This window comes from Patiria miniata, unplaced genomic scaffold, assembly GCF_015706575.1.
Source record: "Patiria miniata isolate m_02_andy unplaced genomic scaffold, ASM1570657v1 HiC_scaffold_8, whole genome shotgun sequence".
Lineage (NCBI taxonomy): Eukaryota > Metazoa > Echinodermata > Asteroidea > Valvatida > Asterinidae > Patiria > Patiria miniata.
The window spans coordinates 11,682,318-11,701,103 of NW_024037075.1; the positions used below are offsets into that span (position 1 = coordinate 11,682,318).

General features: G+C 39.6%; 1 protein-coding gene across 2 annotated transcripts in view; it reads right to left on the reverse strand.

The window, feature by feature from the left end:
- The window catches only part of LOC119719618 (integrin alpha-8-like), a 55,984-nt gene that overhangs the window by 28,797 nt on the left and 8,401 nt on the right, over positions 1-18,786 (reverse strand). Inside the window, exons 2-4 of one of the 2 annotated variants that reach the window (XM_038189116.1) lie at positions 12,145-12,275; positions 10,659-10,756; positions 9,636-9,771 (exon numbers count right to left, since the gene is read on the reverse strand). In XM_038189116.1, the coding sequence (XP_038045044.1) occupies positions 9,636-9,771; positions 10,659-10,756; positions 12,145-12,275 (365 nt within the window). Of the gene's footprint in view, positions 1-9,635; positions 9,772-10,658; positions 10,757-12,144; positions 12,277-18,786 lie in introns of those variants that run through there. The other variant, XM_038189117.1, reaches the window with a different exon arrangement.

Below are 18,786 nucleotides of genomic sequence, written 5' to 3' on the forward strand. Positions count from 1 at the left end.
GAAAGAAATAAATTGCATTTGGAGACTTTCCCCGGGCATCTCTCAAAGCCTTTACCGGTCTTAAAATTGCATTTAGCATCTCCGACTCTCTCTCTCTAAGGAGTGTTTCTGCGCTTGACGTCACAATGCAATAGGGAATTTCTGCGAGGTCGATGACAGCGTGCATAAAAACCAACCGTGGCAGGGTGTGCAAGATTACAGGTTTTTTTACAGTTTGTTTACAGGGGTGGTGACTGCTGGCTTAATGCATTCAAATTGCTGAGGCGGACGTGGAGAAGGGTCCTCGAGGGGGTGGGGCCCCCCTAATGGGAAGGGGGAGGGGGAGGGCGGTACAGCAGGGGTACTTGGGGTTTGTTTGTAGTGAAATAAAAAATTAGATCTTGAAGTAAGTTATGTAAAAACTAATTTCCATTATTTTTTTACCAACTTAGGGAGTGTGATCATTTGCACCCCTGTATTAGACTTTTCTAAATCTCGGCATTCCTCCCAGCTCCGGCATTGGCTCCAGGCTCCCCTTAATGATTTTTCACCCTGGCAAAAACATAGACTGTGGGTCCTTTTTCTCCTTCAGGGGTATGTAAAAATCATGCAATACTAGGCCGCAAGATTGTCGTCTTTCCATTTAGTTCAAAAATTTAAAAAGCAACACCTGATCCTGGAACGAAACATGTGACTGAAACAAGCCTGAGATTCTGGGGCTGAAGATGTAGCCACGGCTTGAAATGAACCAAGTTTTGGAAAATGTCATGCTCATAATATCTTCCGACATAAGCCCTTTATCTTCTTGGCTAACTAACACCCAAACGTCTCCCCGTGAACACTGACATTATCACCCCCCCCCCCCCCCCCCCCCCCCCCGCAAGTCTTAAACCTCAAAACCTTTTTTAATTTATCCTCTGAACATTTTTTTCTTCTTAAAAATCCTTTCTATTCCGTTGTGTGGTAAACTTAGACTGCACTCTACACACAGTATTTGGCCCTTTGGACACCAGCAAGTCAGCTCTTCATTACACATTTATTGGCCCTCTGAATCCCTTCAGATGAAGGATTTTTGTAAAAGGCTCAGCCCGAGAACTGGGCTTAGTGGAAGAGGGTAAAAGTAGCTGCAAGCCATTTTGCCATTAACGGCATCTGTTCTCGTGAGGTGAGGTGAACAGATTCATTCCCAAACTCCCACGTCCATTTCTGGATCCCTGCCTTAATGCACTCGACTCCCTGGATAAAATATATCCAGCCTGCAGGATGAAGTCCATGTAATTACCTTCAAATAATTTGTCAACTAGTAACACTTTATCACAGAGTGACAAACATAAAAGGGAAGTAATTCTCTCTGTATGTACAGTTTTGAAGCAAACACTGATTCAAAGGGATCTTTCCCTACCAATTTCACACAATTCCAAAAGATTTCACAGATTTGACGTAAGTTTTCTAAAGTCTGAAAAAGGATAAAAAACATTTTTAAAAGGTATTCAAAATGTTCCAATACTCGAGAAATGACTTCACAAGGTAAGTTTAGGGCATAAACAGAGAGAGGGGGGGGGGGGGATATAGACACAGGACGAAACAACCAGAGGACACCGAGGATGCAGTTTATTTGTCACGGTGTTTGGAGAAAAACACGCAAGGTGGATGAATTCTAATGCGTAAAGCAAACACGTGTCAGGAGGGTGTCAAACACTTCACAGAGACAGCCACTCTCGCATCAAGGATGCGTTCTCTTCCGGCGGCCGACGAGGCTTCAGCTCGAAGTCTGGCGAATGTCCGATGTGGTACTCGTGTCCGATGTGACAGGACACTCGCTGAAATTGCCGATCTCGACGATCCGACGAAAGCTCCGTACATGCACGAGAGAATCAACTACACTTTGCAATTCCTGATGTACCATGATTCTGTGATACCCCTCTTCTTTTTTTTCTTTTTTTTTTTCGCCAACGACCCGTCGGCAATTTTTCAATCTTGGAAGAGATTGGCAACTGGACATGAGGAGACAATCCCCTGAGGGGCACCGGCGGGGTACCGGTGAAGGTGTCCAATTACGCATCATCTCTATCACTCCGCCAGTGACTGCTACATGCTTCGATTGCAAAGTGATATCACTCATATTTCTCTCCACTAGCTGCGCTGCAACTTTAAAGGCAAGAGGCCAGATTTTTTTTCCCCTCCACACTTAATTGTAGTTTAATATCCCCCCTACTCTCAAATTGAATTTTAGCTGTGAAGTAGGGATTCGCCCGGCGGCAATGAACATGAAGAATCATTAGAATAATATGATCTGTGATTTTCGGAGGACTAAATGCAGACATTATTTATACAATGTTCCATTATCTGTCAAGGTGACTTTGCCCGCTATTTCTACAATTTCATCTCCAGGCAAATTTGATTCCTTATGTGGTAATGCAGAATTTTATTAATGATTTTTTTTTCTTTGGCGGGGGGGGGGGGGGCTGGCTTGGTTTTTGGTTAACATTTCTTTCTATTGAAGTAACCCCAAAGATATGTGATGATAATTTTCCTAAATGGCCACAAAAATGTCTAGATCTGTCTAAAGTTAGGTATTTGTAATTTGCAAACCAAAAATATGTTCATTTTGTTAAAAAAAAAGTTATTTTCTAGCCATGATTAGGTTTCAGTCTTAGTAAAAAAAAGTGGAGTTTTTTTCTTTTCAGAGAAACGTAACAACTGACCAGTTCTAATCAAACTTCACATTTTGTTGTAAGGTTTTTTTTGTTTCTTGCATACATGTACATACCGGTCTGTGTGACAATCATATACCACAGATTCCTACTGCTATGGCGCAGTCTTCACGAACATTGTCTACAGAATCCGAGAAACATGGCATTTCACGCAAGACCTTTTCAGGCTATGCACTCGTGACGTTATTGGCCTTTAAGGAAAAGACAGGGGGAAAAAACAAAAACAACAACGCACGAGAGGGAGCAGATGATCCCCCCCCCCCTTCCCTTGAGTATTTTCTCAAGGAAGTAACGGCCTAACGAGCATCTTCGCACACTCGATCGGCCAAGCGGTCAAGGATACGCCGTGATGCGTTGGGAGTTGGGGGTAGGAAGATGGGGGGGGGGGGTTACAGAAGGTCTTCTTAAGACCTCAACCGATCTGTGCCGACACAAACCACATGGTTTGCCGCTTGCAAAGACTAATAATATCAAGTCCGATTCATGAAATGAAGGGAAACGAAATGCGCTGACGCGGAGCGTTATTACTTGAGGTAAATATGAATACTGCGGCTTTGTAAGGAGGAAGCTTTCATTACTCCGGCTCGGAGTGATCGACTGTTGAGCACTTTCCACGTATCATGCCTGGAATGTATAATGAGAAACACGCTCATGCAAAAAAAAAAAAAAAAAAAGGACACCGTTCATAAAACAACATATTTCTGTCCTCATTTTGCATTCAGTTCATGGCACTTTGTCGACTTCACAGGGCACTTGCAGACACACGTAGAAAAACAAGTGGCGTCAAATTCTTGTAAAAATAAAGCTTTCAGCAGATTCAAAAGAGGTCAACTTGGTGCAGTGATGTGTTTAAATCACTGCTGAAAACTGTTTTTAGTTTGAGGAGTTTTCACTGAAATCAATCAAAGATGTCAAATGAGTAATTTCACGATGTGTATTGGATATTGTTATTTGCATGGTGTACATTGTCTCCTGTGCTTAAAAAGCTCTCAGGAAAAAAAAAGAAAAAACATGAAACCAAAACAGAAACATAGATATAGTTCTGCCTAATTGAGCTGGTCACGTTCATGTTCATGGTATGGTTGATTAACCCTATACATGTAAACCATCCAAATCCTCCAAAATCATCTTTGCAAAACGGAGGAACTTGCAGGATTGAGGCTATATGGCAAAAATGTGTGGCTGAGCATGGAGGATGCACTGTGTCAAGGTCTCGGGGCCAGACCTTGTGTTTTTTATTCTCAGCTGTGCATAAATTTAGGTACTTGAAATCCTCCGCACTGCTCCAGGATGTCACTGGCTCTGCCTCAACATATTGACAGTGATTTCTGGAGGATTTTGCAGCATTGAGGCAATGGTCACCCCTCCAAGGACCATAGATTCAAGAAATAAAAAAGGCTTTTGCAGCATTCAGGCTGGATGCAATTTTTACATGGAGGCAGTTGGAGGATTTTGCAGGATTGAGGTTACATCCTAGCAAAAATGCCTGGGGAGTTAGGGTTGTAAAGATGTGTACTGATATTGTTATTTGCATGGCATACATTGTATCCTGTGTTTAAAAAGTTCTCAGGGGGAAAAAAACATGAAACCAAAACAGAAACATAGATATTGTTCTACCTTGTCCAGCTGCTCACATTCATGGTCACGGTATGGTTGATTAATCCATTTATTGTACTGCCCTGTCTATTACTCCTTATACCGCCCCAAACTGCCTCAGCTCTCAATAGTTTTATGGATACAGAGACAATAAATACAATGTAATACAATTTAATACAAAGGCTAAAGGGCCAGAAATGTGCAATAAAAATGGACAGCATTCACAGTCAGTTCAGGATATCAATTTTATTACGAAAAATCTACATAAAGTTTTACGGTTGTCCCAATCCCAATGAAAGCATGTAATTTTCTGCACATCAACAGAGAAAGAAACCCTACAGTAAACTTCGCTGCGTATGATTCAAAGTTTGGCATGCAATGCACACACACGCACCGGTAGCCACAGCCGCCACAGCTAACCGCAAACCGGACACTTTATCCCACCTGACAGCTATCCAAGTGTCTTGTTTTCCAATTTTAATCATTCATGAAGAAGTTCGAATTCAGGTTCCCCGAACCACAGAAGAAAAAAGAAGGGAAAAAAAAACACAGTGCAGGGAAAACTATACTCTCTCCTTAAAATAGCTACATGATGGCTTGCATTTTTATCGCAGCGAAAACATGACCACTGTGGCCCACTTGTTTTGGAGCACACTAGAGCCGGGTGTCGGCTAGAAGTGGCACTCAACAATGTTTTATACATCACATTATTATTGATGAGCATGTAAACAGCATGCAACACATTTCCTTTCTTTCAGTATCTGCGCCAGGGTAGTGAAACCTTGAATGTTACAAACAGTGATCCTTCAAAACTGGAAAAATACCTGACCATCTGACATCTTTTCCTAATCTCTTGTGCAACTTTCTGTGCAGATTTTTTAAACAAAAATTTCACTTCAAAATACAACTATTTTACTGAAAAATTTACAAGGCACAGTAAACTGTAAAGCAGGTTTATCATTTTTTTTCTTGGAAATTTACCAACTTTTCTCAACTTTTTACCAGTTTTTTAGCAAAACAGTTTTAAATTTTTGTTGAATGTTTTAACAAATTTCAAAATATGTGCTGAACAGTTCCTCCTCAAATTCAGTTCAAGATCGTGCCTATCAAAATTGCTAAATTTGTCACAGAGAATTTATCTGCAGTATGTTTGACCTTTTTTACTTAAAAAATAAAATTTAAACTTTTTCACGGGAAGGACTAAACGTAAGTACGTAACTTTAAGAAGACAAAAAAAGTACTTGGGAAGAAAAAGATGCTGAAATTTTGTAACAGGACAGAAATGATGCAAACGAGTAGACTTCATCTTTCGACGAGAATATCTCAATTCCACTGAGGAACCAATAAGCATGCAGTATCATCAGTTCCAAATAAGGGTGGACGTATTACAGCTCCCCCAAAATTCCTGCTAAAGTCTCGGGCCTCGTTGTGTTTTCGCAATTATCCTTTGGTGACGCATAGAGCATGCTTCGGTGACAAGTGAAGACATTGAAGACAGATGACGTTAAGCTATCTAACTGATGTGGGTTTTTTCTTCAGCTGGAGGCAGCCATTTTGGTTGCTAGGGACCATCTCTTGCAAAAAAAAATTTTTTTTGAATTCAAATGTCCCTTTTTGTTTCGTTGTTCAGTCAGATTTCTGACTTAACATTTTTGAATTTGTGCATTTTTTGCTCTGGCAAAAGAATTCAGAGTCTAGTAATTAATGCATTTTATGAATAAATTATTTTCACATATACTGATGTTGATATTATGCTTGTAGTAACGGAGTTATACATTTTCAATAGCTTCTGTATTGAACGCTTACATTTCACACAACCATGGAAAAAGCTACATGTACATGTATCTGCAATTTCAATGTGAATATAATATAATCCATTCCCCCCCCCCCCCCGCCCCCCGCACAAAAATAAAAACAGCAAAAATGAAAAAGGATTACAAAAAAACCTGATGAGACTGCCTCGTGACTACATTGCTTCTCTACAACAAGCTTTTTATGATGTGTAAAACTAAATGTAAATTTAGGAAAAAAAAGTCCATATCTCCGGGATGAAAATATAAACATCATAAATTTGCGACACGCATCGACGGATTGTGTGAGGCGTTGCAGGCTGATGAATGTCTGGGCCTGAAAAAGCCATTAGACGGATCGGCATGACAAGAGGGATAATCAGTCCATATGAGGCACTGCAGCTGGCAAACCGCTCGCATTTCAGAAATGCGAGAATGTATGGTTTCCCTGACATAATTTCCTTGGCCTGTTCAGATTATTATACTTCTGTACGCAGTACCGTGCTGAAATAGAGTGTTCAATAAATTTGTGGGTCAATTGGAATTTCTTTGTGGAATTTCTACGGGTCAAGAAAAGGGTTTTAAGCAAACGCCATCCCACTTTTTCGCCTTCGTGGATCCCCTTCCACCCCTCCCCCCCCCCAAACTTGGTAAGAACAAAGCAATCTTCTGTTCTACAATCTGGAGAACTTTGAAGGGTGACTCATACAGAAAATTAATTAGAATTTTAATCCGGCCACGCTGCGCTGCGCCGATGCTACGTGACACCGAGTGATGAAAAACGGGTGCAGCGTTGATCTAAAACGTCGTCTGGTGATTTAAAAGTCTTAAATTGCAAAACCATCTTTTTTTTCTCCTTTTTCTGAAGAGTCTCAGATCCGGAAGAAAAACTGTTGAAAGAAATGCTGGTCTCCAAGGCGCCACACTGTTCCTCAGAGTCGTATTTCATGGAGGGAAAGTCGTGCTTTAGTCTGTTACTGTAGAAAGCACCGCACGGTTTAGCCTCTTCTCTTGTCAGCTCACAACTACATGTACGTCAAATAAAATGCATTTTTATCTCAATCTAAAACCCACTTTAATACTGCACTTAATAAATCAATAAATTGGGGATATATTTTGGGGGTAAGCTCCAGGATCTAGGCCGCACAGGAACCAAGTTACAATTTGACAAATAAATTTTGGACTGATTTCTATCTAGCTTGCCCGTTGTGGCAAGCATGATCACGTACACGGGCAGGTTGGTTTATAGTATTGTTCCGACATGTACACATGTACATAGTTCGTCTCGCTAGCTGCACCGTAAATTGAAAAAATCAATTAAGCCAGGTCTCGACCCCCCGCGGGCATCACTGTCAGATACCGGGCAATGTCAGTTTCATCAAGTAATTACCGGCTTATACGCGGGACGTTTCGATAATCAGGCGGGATGCCCGTGATGGTCATAAACATAAACAAAAGCGCTCGCAGTCAATCTTCCCAGTGTGCCGCGCGCGCTGCGTTTATTGTAAGAATCGCAGATGAAATATGCTTGGAGACGGGTGGTGAGAGGAACAAGTAAATAACCGCAAGGGACAGAAAGACGGGGGAAAAAAACAAAACTTGAGATGTAAGAATCCTGACGGTAAATTAGCTCGTTAATCACGACCGTGTCGGAAAGAAACTTTCAGGTTTAAGGTTTCAGCACATGATTACGATAGTACGTGTAGATTATTTGTACAGTTGTAGGGATGAGCTCGGTATATTGTCATTTGTTTTTCCGATTTTTTGTGTACATGCTCAAGTTTTTTGTCACTTTGCAACTGATGTATCTAACAAGTCATTGCATGAGGCCATTTTTGTTTATATTTTTAATCCTTGTGTCCAGTTTCTTTCTCAGTTGCTTTGTATTTAAATAAGAGAAGTCAAATGTTATAGGTTTCTCTTTCTGTTCAGTACTTCAAGACAAACTAGATGTGGTTGTAACTGAACAACCACAGAGCTGTTCCCAATTTGTTTTTATTGTCTTTTGGATAGTAGAAAATAATGTAAATATTTTTTCAAAAATCTCTTACTTTTAAAATTGAAATTATTATCTTACATAATTGCACTTCTGGTAAAAACCTGGAAGTAATGGTCACATGACCTTGACATACACATTTTCATTTATAACACTTCCCTGTCTATAAACAATTTATAGTCACATAAATATGTCATGAAATTGCATAAAACGTGGTTGTGTCGCGATGAATTAAGTCCCAGTTCTAAGAGCTAAGCACTATCTGTTCCATTATGCTAGTGTTTGTTTGAAAAGATTAAAGTTTTCTAAACATATGTAGCTGGAGTTACCCAGCCCTAAATTTTATCATTGGGTTGTCATTTAGGGCTGGAGGACATTTTTCACGCGAACCAGCAGAGTTGGCAGGTCCAAAAAAAAAGGGAAAAAAAAACTTTTATAACGAAAACAACAGCTGTTCCCAATTGAAATTGGGAACAGCTTAAAAAAAAGAAAAAAGAAAAAAAAAAAGGATTTTTTAAACGAAAACAAGAGCTGTTCCCAATTGAAATTGGGAACAGCTAAAAACAGATCTTACATCAATGCTACTCACCAATGGACAGATCTGTGACATTTACAACTAAACAGGGAAAAAGAGGCAAGAAGAACACCCTCTAGTATCAATTTTCTTGTTTTTATTACTGCAAACTGTGAATTTCCGGCCGGGTTTAAACTTCCCTGTAACAAAATCTACATACACGGTATCATGAGACTATACGACAGTTAACATGCCTAACAGGGCCCTTTTCTGCTTAGAAAAACTTGTGAAATCTTCAGCCTTTGGACTTAACACGAATCACACCGCATTCTCCTGTGTTTCACAACTTGCTAACACCTTCCAGCTTTCGTTGGAGGCATAATGGAGGATTTCCAAAGGGAATTCCCGCAGTGAGTTCACGGAAATGTAAACAAATTACAAGTAAGGCTCAGGACCACTGGGACAACAACATTTACCAGGTAAAAAGAACTTTTCGTTCAGCTGAGCCACATCAGAAAGTTCAGTATGACAATGGTGAGAACTTCATGGATTTTTAAAGCCAGTTTGATCAGCGATTTAAAGCGATTTTGCTATGTTTTAAATTTAAAACATGGCAAAAACAGGAAGAACATAAAAATATCAAACAATGCTACATGTAGATGCCGCTTACATGAAAACAAAAGGCATCTTTTGCATACACAGTAGAATGTCACTATAACGAACATGATGGTCTGTAAACAATTGTTCCTTAGAGAGTGGTCGTCCATTATAGTGATTGTGCATTAAAATAGATTTTAATATTTCGGGAGCAAAAGGGGATGTTCGTCATAGCCAAATGTTCGTTTTAGCGGCGTGTCAGGTACTTGTTCACATTTCAATTCGCTGAAGTCGATGTTTTGCATTTTTTTCTTCAAAGTTTTAAAAAATAGATCTTTTTAATATTCAGGGAGCGTAAAACCAAAGGAAACTGTGCTGGACTTTCCGAAACAACAATTAAATTGATACAAAGGAAAACCAATATCGGTAAACATGAAGGTTATACTTACTATCGGTTGTCCTGCAGGGCGCGTACTCGTCAAACTCTGAAAAGTTGTTTTCGCTGACGTAGCAGTGACCCACTGGTTCCCTCTGTTCGTCCTTCATTTCTGCTGTGAAGAACCACGTGTACCGGGGAGCGCAGGCCTGATGTATAGGTTGTTGATATCGAAGGGGATGGTCGGGGGGAGAAAGATGAGGTCGGGGGGGGGGGGGGTTCAAAATGGAATCAAAATTGGTTAATAATCCCAGTTGATGGCAAAGAAAGGAGAAAAAAAGGGAGAATTATAAACTATTCTATGGCCTCTGTGCGCTAACAAGAGAGGGCGCTTTTGTACCAATTTCAAGAGCCCAATGGACGAAGCACACCACAAGCACGTACTAGTTCGCACTCGTGTAGCGCAAACTCAGCAGGACCAATTTTATTCTGAATGTGCACAAAGCCATATAGCGTCTTCGCGTCAGCGTCAGGCGTCGTCAGCAATGCGTTCAAATGTCTCTCCTAGTGGTCTCCCCCAACTCTCCCATTCTTACCGTTGAGGGGGTACTTGTGCGCAGAGCCCATAGACCCCAGCTTATAAAAAGCGCACTCACTGAGGACGTCTGTGTTCCTCTGTGATACGTACGAGTACACACTTTGAACCTTCGTTGTCATTGAATTTGAATAACAAAACATATTCTCAGTGACGGCTCTCGGCCCAGGGGGTTTATAAACTGCGGGAGTACAAGCCTCAAGACAACTGGGCCCAATTTCACGGCGCTGCTAAGCACACAAATTTGCTTCTAAAGCACAAAAAAAGTTTGGCTTATAAAAGCAGGTTACCAGCCAAGACTCCAAGTGATTTTCATGCTAAGCAAACTACAGCTTAATACTAATCACGAGCAATATACATCACATGGAGTTTTGGCTGGTAACCTGCTTTTATAAGCCAGACTTTTTTGGTGCTAAGCAAATTTTTGTGCTTAGCAGCGCCGTGAAATTTGCCCCAGGTCTTTCACAGACTCGAGTAGGATTATACTAAAAGAATACTCACCACCACACGGCCATCTGGACCGGCGCTTTTCAGCGACGCGCCAAACCACTGGTGTGATTTGTCAGCGACTTGATCTCCCCTCGCATCGACCGTGTGACCTACAAACAAACAGACACCCTTCAACTTGACGTTCGTGTTTAAGTGTGCTTATAACTTGGGCTGTCCACTGGGGAAAAATGACGGTCCAATTGTTTATTTATAATAGTTTTACAAGGTGTTCACATATATCTGTCCACGTTCACATAGAACCGCGGTGTAAAATGGTAGTGTGAGAAGAAGTAAAAATGAATGTAAATTTTGAAGTAATTTTATGAGCAAATTGTTCTGTCCAAAACCTTGTGAGAACAACATTCAGACACTGCCAAGTACGCATAAAATTATGTCATAAAAGGACAAAACCTCACTCTAATATTAAAAAGTTATTTACCTAATAGTCTATTTGTACACATCATTACAGCATAGCTACCGGTATAACAATATTTATAAGACTGATCAAATGTGGGATGGGATTTTCCCCGACGTCCTGCATTGTCAAAACCACCAAATTCCCCCAGGATTTTTATGAGGGAAATTTTCTCATTTGTAACTAGACAATAAATCCTAAAATATTTTTTGTTTGTTTTTAAATGGCAGAAACTTAAAGCCACGACTACAGATTTCCATCCGCAACCAAGCACAATCCCACCCACGCATGGACCGGTTAGTCAATTTCATCACAGTTCATAATTCTGTTTTTAGCAAAGACAGCCAACGCCAATGTTTTTTCAGGGAACCAACCTCGCCAAGAGCGTGTTGTTTTTTTTGTATGACCCATTTAGTTCGAAGAATTGAATGGCTTTCTTCCATAAAAAAACTGCTTGTGTACACAAGGACTTGACAATTGTGGAGTCAGGGCGAAGAAAAAGAGGAAAAGACAAATGAAGAAAAGAAATATATAGCTCAAGGTCAACAAAGGTCACACAATTTGCTTGTCTGGAATTCAGATTTATAAATAGGAATTCAATTCCATTGAGTTGCCATAAAAAGAAAATATGTGGCAAGGTTTCAGTGTAACCAGATGTACATGTAGAGTGGAACGAATCCAACAAAAATTAAATTCCATTGAAAAAAAAAAAGGAATTTAATATTTACATACGCTTCTTTAAAATACACAGTTTTCTCTCATTTTTTAAAATAAATATATATATGTATTTTTTCAGCTGCCTGTATCAAAAATAAACAATTCTTGATGAAAGGGAAATGGCATGGGACCAAAAAAAAAAAAAAAAAAAGGGGAGAATTCCTACTTTTTTTTTTCCTACTCAGTTTTTCAAGTCAACTTGTTTCGGTTTTGGCTGAATTGTACAAAAGTTTGAAAGATATACATCTCTTTGGGATACTTTTTTAGGGGGAGGGAAAAATGGCGCTTGGTGTGTTTGTTTTTGGAGGGGAGGGGGTTGGATTACAGGGGTGGGGCTTTAAGGAGAGATATTTACAGTGGTCTTACCTGTTAAATCAAAGGGTATCTGTTCGCAGTCTCCTGGGCTGTTGAGGGGTGCAACGGGGCATTTGTATACAGCACCCCCTTGGACGACATCAGGCTGTGGGGTCTGAGCTTTAGGAGCACCCACCAGTAACCTGAGGAAAAAAAGACCGACAAGTAAGAAGAACTTCTGGGAAAACTTTTTCAACGAAACTGTCTTAATAACAGAAATATTGAAGGTTTGTGACTCTGCCCCTTGAGTAAAAACCCTGACATTTTGGGAGGCCACTCTGTTGGTAGAACTCTGGTGCACAGCTTTAAAGGTCTCAGGTTCATATTCTGTTCCAGTCAGTTTCTTTGCTCCACCCAATTTGAAGGGAAAAAATAGTACAAAATTGGAATGGGCTGGTACAATTTAAAAGTTTTTTTTTCAATAAATATAGTATAGGCTTGTTTGAAGTTAAAATCACAATAAACACTGTAAGTTGTAAATTAGCTGAAGCTTATTATGAAGAACCATTTTTTTATCTGTTAACTCCGTATCCCTTTCCATGTTGAAAAATCTGCCAATGTAAAAGAAGTTTCCGATACGTACACATTCATGTACCTGCAATTTTAAGTCTTATCTATTCCGGCAACTATACAAATACAAGGAGACAAGGAGACAAATATTGCAAGAAAATTTATTTTTAGTCCCAAGGACACTTTTCTTTCTTTTTTTTAAACCATCTACATGTACATTGTTAAAATGTAGATGGGGAAAATATATGGGGAAAATTGGTGTCATAAAAGGTGTCATAAAAAGTTGCAAGGAAATTATTGCTGCATTTTATGCAACTCAAAAATCTCATTGCTTTTAAAGGCGGCCCTGAAGACAACACCAATTTGGTTATGGACTACCCCTCTCAAAATCCCGCCTACACAAAGTCAACAATATCGGGGCCGGACAGTATCAGAATGTGATGAACGGATGTGACCCAATATTTTGACATGGAATTCGGTTACCGGTTAAAATATTTGCACAGTGGGTGCTGTTATCAGATTTCTGCCTACACGACCACCAGTTATAGTGGGAGCCACCTACTCGCTTACTAAGTACTACAAAAATGTAACGTGAAAATTGACTGTGGTTTACGGTACGATAGATACCAAAGTAAGAATGGCCACCAATGCAATATATGCACTCGCAGGATATGTTATGCACAAACATCAAGTTCATACAAAACATGTGTATACTTTAATTGTTATTTGAGGGTAGTATTAATTTCTGTTTATTATTTGGTTTGGGGTTGTTTCATGATGTGTCACTCTTTGTTTCCAAAGCAGGTATTGTGATGATCAACAATGGTGTTCTAAAACGGAAGGTCGGGTGTATAAAAACAGGAATGTGGCTTCTTGAACTCAAGGTTAATATAACACTACTGGGCAAATTTTGTACCACTACATGTACATGATGTACACGATGTGTACATATATTCTGTGTCTGTATTTTGAGTTATAACAATAGTACAGTACAGATTATAACACCTCACCCACAGATTCTGTATCGGCCGAGAGCGAGTCACTTGACATTCGCTATTTTTGCAATCTTGCTGTGGCCAAAAGTACTACACCCGCCGCAACCACTACGCATAAAAACTGGTACTGTGTGCAAATGTATACAGCAGGGGTGTGCCAGTTGCCAGTTGTATTGTTCCCAAGCGCTAGGGCTACAGAGCTGGGTTCAAACATTTTGTGAAGAGGTAGTTTGGAGAAGTGTAAATAAATTTTCAACTAATTTTGTATTCAAATACACTTTAATCGTATTTATTATTAAAAGTTAAATTAATCATAAGATGGAATTTTTGCGTCGGGGTGATATAAATCAAATTAGGTTTTGCCCTTCACCGACGTTTTTAAACACTGTATACTCAGTGTGTTACCTCCCGAGTGCAAGTTGGAAAAATCACTCTAAATTAATCAGCTATCACTTAAACTCAAGCAGAATATGTGGGAGGGGTGTTATAAAACAAATATTGACTGCTTTATCTCGTGGTGTAGTAAAACTAGTCTCCCTCGATGATCCATGGAGCATTATATAAAAATAGAATGCTTCATTGATCACCTCGGGAGGCTAGTTTTACTACACTACTCGAAGCAGTCAATATTTGTATAATATACCATGACAGTACATGTATAACTATACATGTCTCTCCATCAAAGTAAGAATTAAATACATGTACCACAGCCATGAATACTTTTTCATGATATGGTCAAGTATCTTCAGCCCAGTGAAAGGTACTGTACTACAAGGAAAGTGAACCACCTCACGCTAATCAGCAAGAAACTTTCCTGTATTCTTCAAAATCCACTGCTATGCAGAACTGTACAGTGGCTCATTTCATGTACATGTACTGAAACTACATGTCCGTGCGCAAACAACAGAGGGCGCTGTTTTACCACTCTCATGAGCCCAGTGGACGGAACACACTGTGTGCGCGTACTGGTTCACATGCGTACAGTGCGAAGTGTACACATGATTCTGATTGTGCACAACCCGATGCGTCGCGCGTGAACATCAGGCATTTGAAAGTCTCTCCCTGTGGTCCCCCAACTCTCCATTCTAATACCGTTGAGGGGGTACTTGTGCACGGAGCCCATGCATATAGTGACTTGGTCCTTCCTTTCTATAATCCTTTAAAAAATCCCCCAAAATCCTCTAATGGAGTTGGATTTCAGATGCATGTATCCTGCAGACCTTCAGCTTGTTTGGGAGGCATATTAAGCCAGTCAATACACAGACCCTGATTTAGCTGCACAGTCCCCCACTAAGGTCTGCTTGCCATGTTCCGTGGGATTGATCGGAGTCCCATTGATCTGTGCACATTGATCCGCGAGTTCACAAGTATTTGTGACTGCATAGTAGAAATATACACGTACATGTACATGTACATGCATCTACATTGTACATGTATGTGACATGCAAAAATGCACAGGCGTAGACATTGTACATTGTACGTACATGTATACCATGTGCTACAAATTACAAATTTCTCCTCAACTTACACTTATCTAATGTTTTTAATTTTAATTTTATTGTAATCTTTAATTGAGGATATAGTCCTGTCCAATACATTTACAAAAAATTGTTCACACCTGTTTTCTGCTCAGCCAATGCTGTCGCTGAATAGGCCTAATGCATTGAAGATTTTTTTAATTACCAACAAATGTTGTAAAAAGTTTCGATAGAAAGAAATCAAAACTTCGAAGTACAAGTGAATACAAAAATGTTCTCGTGAAGGTACAATCCTTGTATTTTGCATAAAAACCTTATTTCCTAAATGTAAATATAACCCTACATTGTCAGTAAGTTAGATGCTTTTTCCATTACCACTGCTAAAGGAGATATTCTTACTCCATGCGTCCAGGAATAAGAATGATTTATTCCTCCGTGCTTCGTTTATCGGCCTCATTATTTTTACAGATGACTGCCCCTATAGAACTTTCACGCATACATGAACTTTCCCACATTACCGTACTCTGTAGTTAGTGCCATTCCACTGCATTTACACATGTTCATGTATACAATGGACCTGTAGACAAAATTAACTTTTTTTTTTTTTGAACTTTCAATGAAACAGATGAATTCAAAAACCACAACAAATTCCTTAATTGTTAATTCATTACTCATAGTACATCAAATGAGGTCGACACAACAAAACACTCATTGTGCACGCGCTCAAACTAATGGTTTGTTGGAAATCACTGACAGGAAGTTGTTGATCAATACTGAAGGGTTTTATTTCATTTGGCCCATTCTCCCTCGAGACTGAAAATTTCACTCAATTCCTCTGGTTTACCACTGAAACTGGACAAAAACATTTTTTTCAAGCAACGGACTGCTTGACAAAGTGCTTGTGTTTATGAGGGATGATGTCAAGTTGCTGGAGGGTGATTATGAGTAGTTGAGGGGCGGTATTGAGGCTGTTTATCAGTAAGTATGAGTGTGCAGACCGCAGAGTTCTCAACTTACATGTACACTTCTGGTCTGGAGTTCAGGCACATACATCATGAACCCTGTAAATGCTCCGCGCATATGTGGCCTATGAGTGTACAATAAGGTGTTCATACTACATAATGTCTACAGGGATGTACCGGTATAGTATGAGTTTGTCTTCATAGTGACCGTTTTAGCCCATTTTAGGCTAACTTTGACAGATTTTTAATTAAAAAAACGAGTTTGACAGAAAATTTGACAGAATGGATATTTTTGGCAGATTTCTGGCAGAATTCTGCAAAAATGGTTATTTGACAGAAAAACGGCAAATTTGCACACAAAAAATGGTACATTTGTTTACAAAAGCTTCAATCTTTTCAAACAAACCCTTGCAAAATAGGACAGGTTGCCCGGTCTACATGTAGGTGTTGAGGTTCCACTGGGAACCGGATTTCGTTGTGACGCAACCGCATTTTGCCTGAAATTTACGCAATTTCATATTATCCTTGTGTGGCTATAGATTGTTTATGATGTAATTTGAACATTAATTAAGGCAATTTTACAACATCTGCATGTGATTTAAAGTGTCTATAGTGTGTTTCGAGTAATTCGGGGGAATTTGGCAGGTTTTTGATACATGTAAATCTGACAGATTTTTGAAGTGCATTTAGCAGAATTTAGTCATGACCTTATGGTCACCCTGTTTGTCTTACAGTCACTATGTGGACATGTGAACAAAAGATGTCCACATAATGCAGGTTGTGTTGACGTTATGTGGACTAAGCCCTGTCCACATAACGATTCGCCCTCTCCGGAAAACAGGTTTAGAGACATTTTCCGGTTAGAGTTAAGAGAAACATTCCAGGAAATCAAAAAACAACTTTGGGGTTGAAAGAGTTTTCCGGTACTGAGTTGTCTTAACTACACAAAAACAAAGGAATGTCCATAAAACAAACATGTGTGTGTTTGTGCATGTTAGATCCAAAGTGTATATAAGCTTTTCCAAACAGGTCTTTCAAAGGGTTATCGCACAGTGGAAATCCAGGATTTTTGTGAAAGGGCTGACTGGGATGTTGAAGGCCAGATTTTTGGTTTTTCTGGCTTCACTGGAAATTAAAGCCTTTTAAAATGTCATTTTGGGGGTGGGGAGGGGGGTAGGGAGGGGTGTGGGGGAGGGGTTGGCGTTCGGGAAGTGGCAAAGGTGTACAAGTCAATACAAACTGAGACCAAAATAAATGATCCAGATTTGCAAATTTACTGTACGACATTATTACAGTATTAAAAAGGAAATGTGGGGTTTTCCAATATTATGGACATGTATGTAAATATCTGACAGATAACTGTGGCGTAATTAACTCATCTCAACAAACTCCCAAAATCCAACTTAATTTTCCAATAACTTTCTGACAAGTTCCTATAAAATGCCAGGACAATTGTATTATGTCTTATCGGAGAGTTCATTTCACTCGCAGTGTATTTGATTATCTCAAAGGTTTCGTGTGAAAATTGCCTAAATGCGACACGGCCCTAAGGACGCCTACCCCCATACAGAATTTGTACAAACTTGTCTCAACACGTTGGCTTATACCCTGTCACACGTTGGGTTGTCGCACTCTTCTTTCGTAATCAATGCAAATTGTATAACGTCCTCTCTACTTGACCAACCACCCGCCTCCTCATACTCCCCCAAGGAATAAAGAGGGCCAAGCACAGGTGGTGGAGAGGCCTAGCCAGGAACCGGGGCACTGGGCGGTTTAATCAAAATGCTTGGACAATGCTGCTCGCTACAGGTATTGATGTGCATGTACTCATGTGCATGTAGATCATGGTTACATGCAGTCTCAGACTCTATCCATGTCAATATCAATTTATTTGAATATTCTAACAATGCAAGCTTATACATGCACAATGCAAATTGTCTACAGTACAGTACAGCACATATAGATTTGCAATCTGCACGAGGATGCATCCATTCTTGTGTATTAATTTGCCCATATTCTTTTATTTATTTATTTATTTATTATCCACATCCAACAGCAGAAAAAAAACGCCAATTACAGGACTGGTTACGTACGGTACAATGGCCAGAAAGCTTCAAAAAAGTTCAAGCACATGCTTAAAACCATGGAATGTAAGTTTCTAAAATTAGAAAGTACAGCCGCTTTATTTCAAGAAAAGGTCTACAAAATAATTTTTGAGGAGAAACACCATTTGAGGACCCGATTTTTTAAGAAAACAAATTATTTCCGGTTTATCTCCTCCCCCCCCCCCAAATCAGATTTTGCTTATAAATATTTTCTTTAAAAAAAAGGGAACAACATACATTTTCATTTTTATACATTTGGAAAGAGGGACTTTTTTTTGGGGGGGGCAACAGCCTTCACAGATCCTTTATTAAAGAACCAGTTTTTATATTTTTGAATGCAGATCAGACTAAAAATACTTCAAGTTCATGAAGCGTGATAACAACAATTTATGATAAATTGCGAGGCAAGATTTCATTCGCATCACGTCTGTCCTTCAATCTCCTCTCGACTCTTTCACCACAAAGCTTCTATTTCAGGAAAAAAGGCCAAGGAGGATCTGTTTTCTGCGTCCAAGCCAGTCACAGCAGGTCAACAATTTCAGGTTTTTTTTATGACAACACATATTCTCCATGGTACAGTGAAGAAGAGTTCTTTAATTTGATT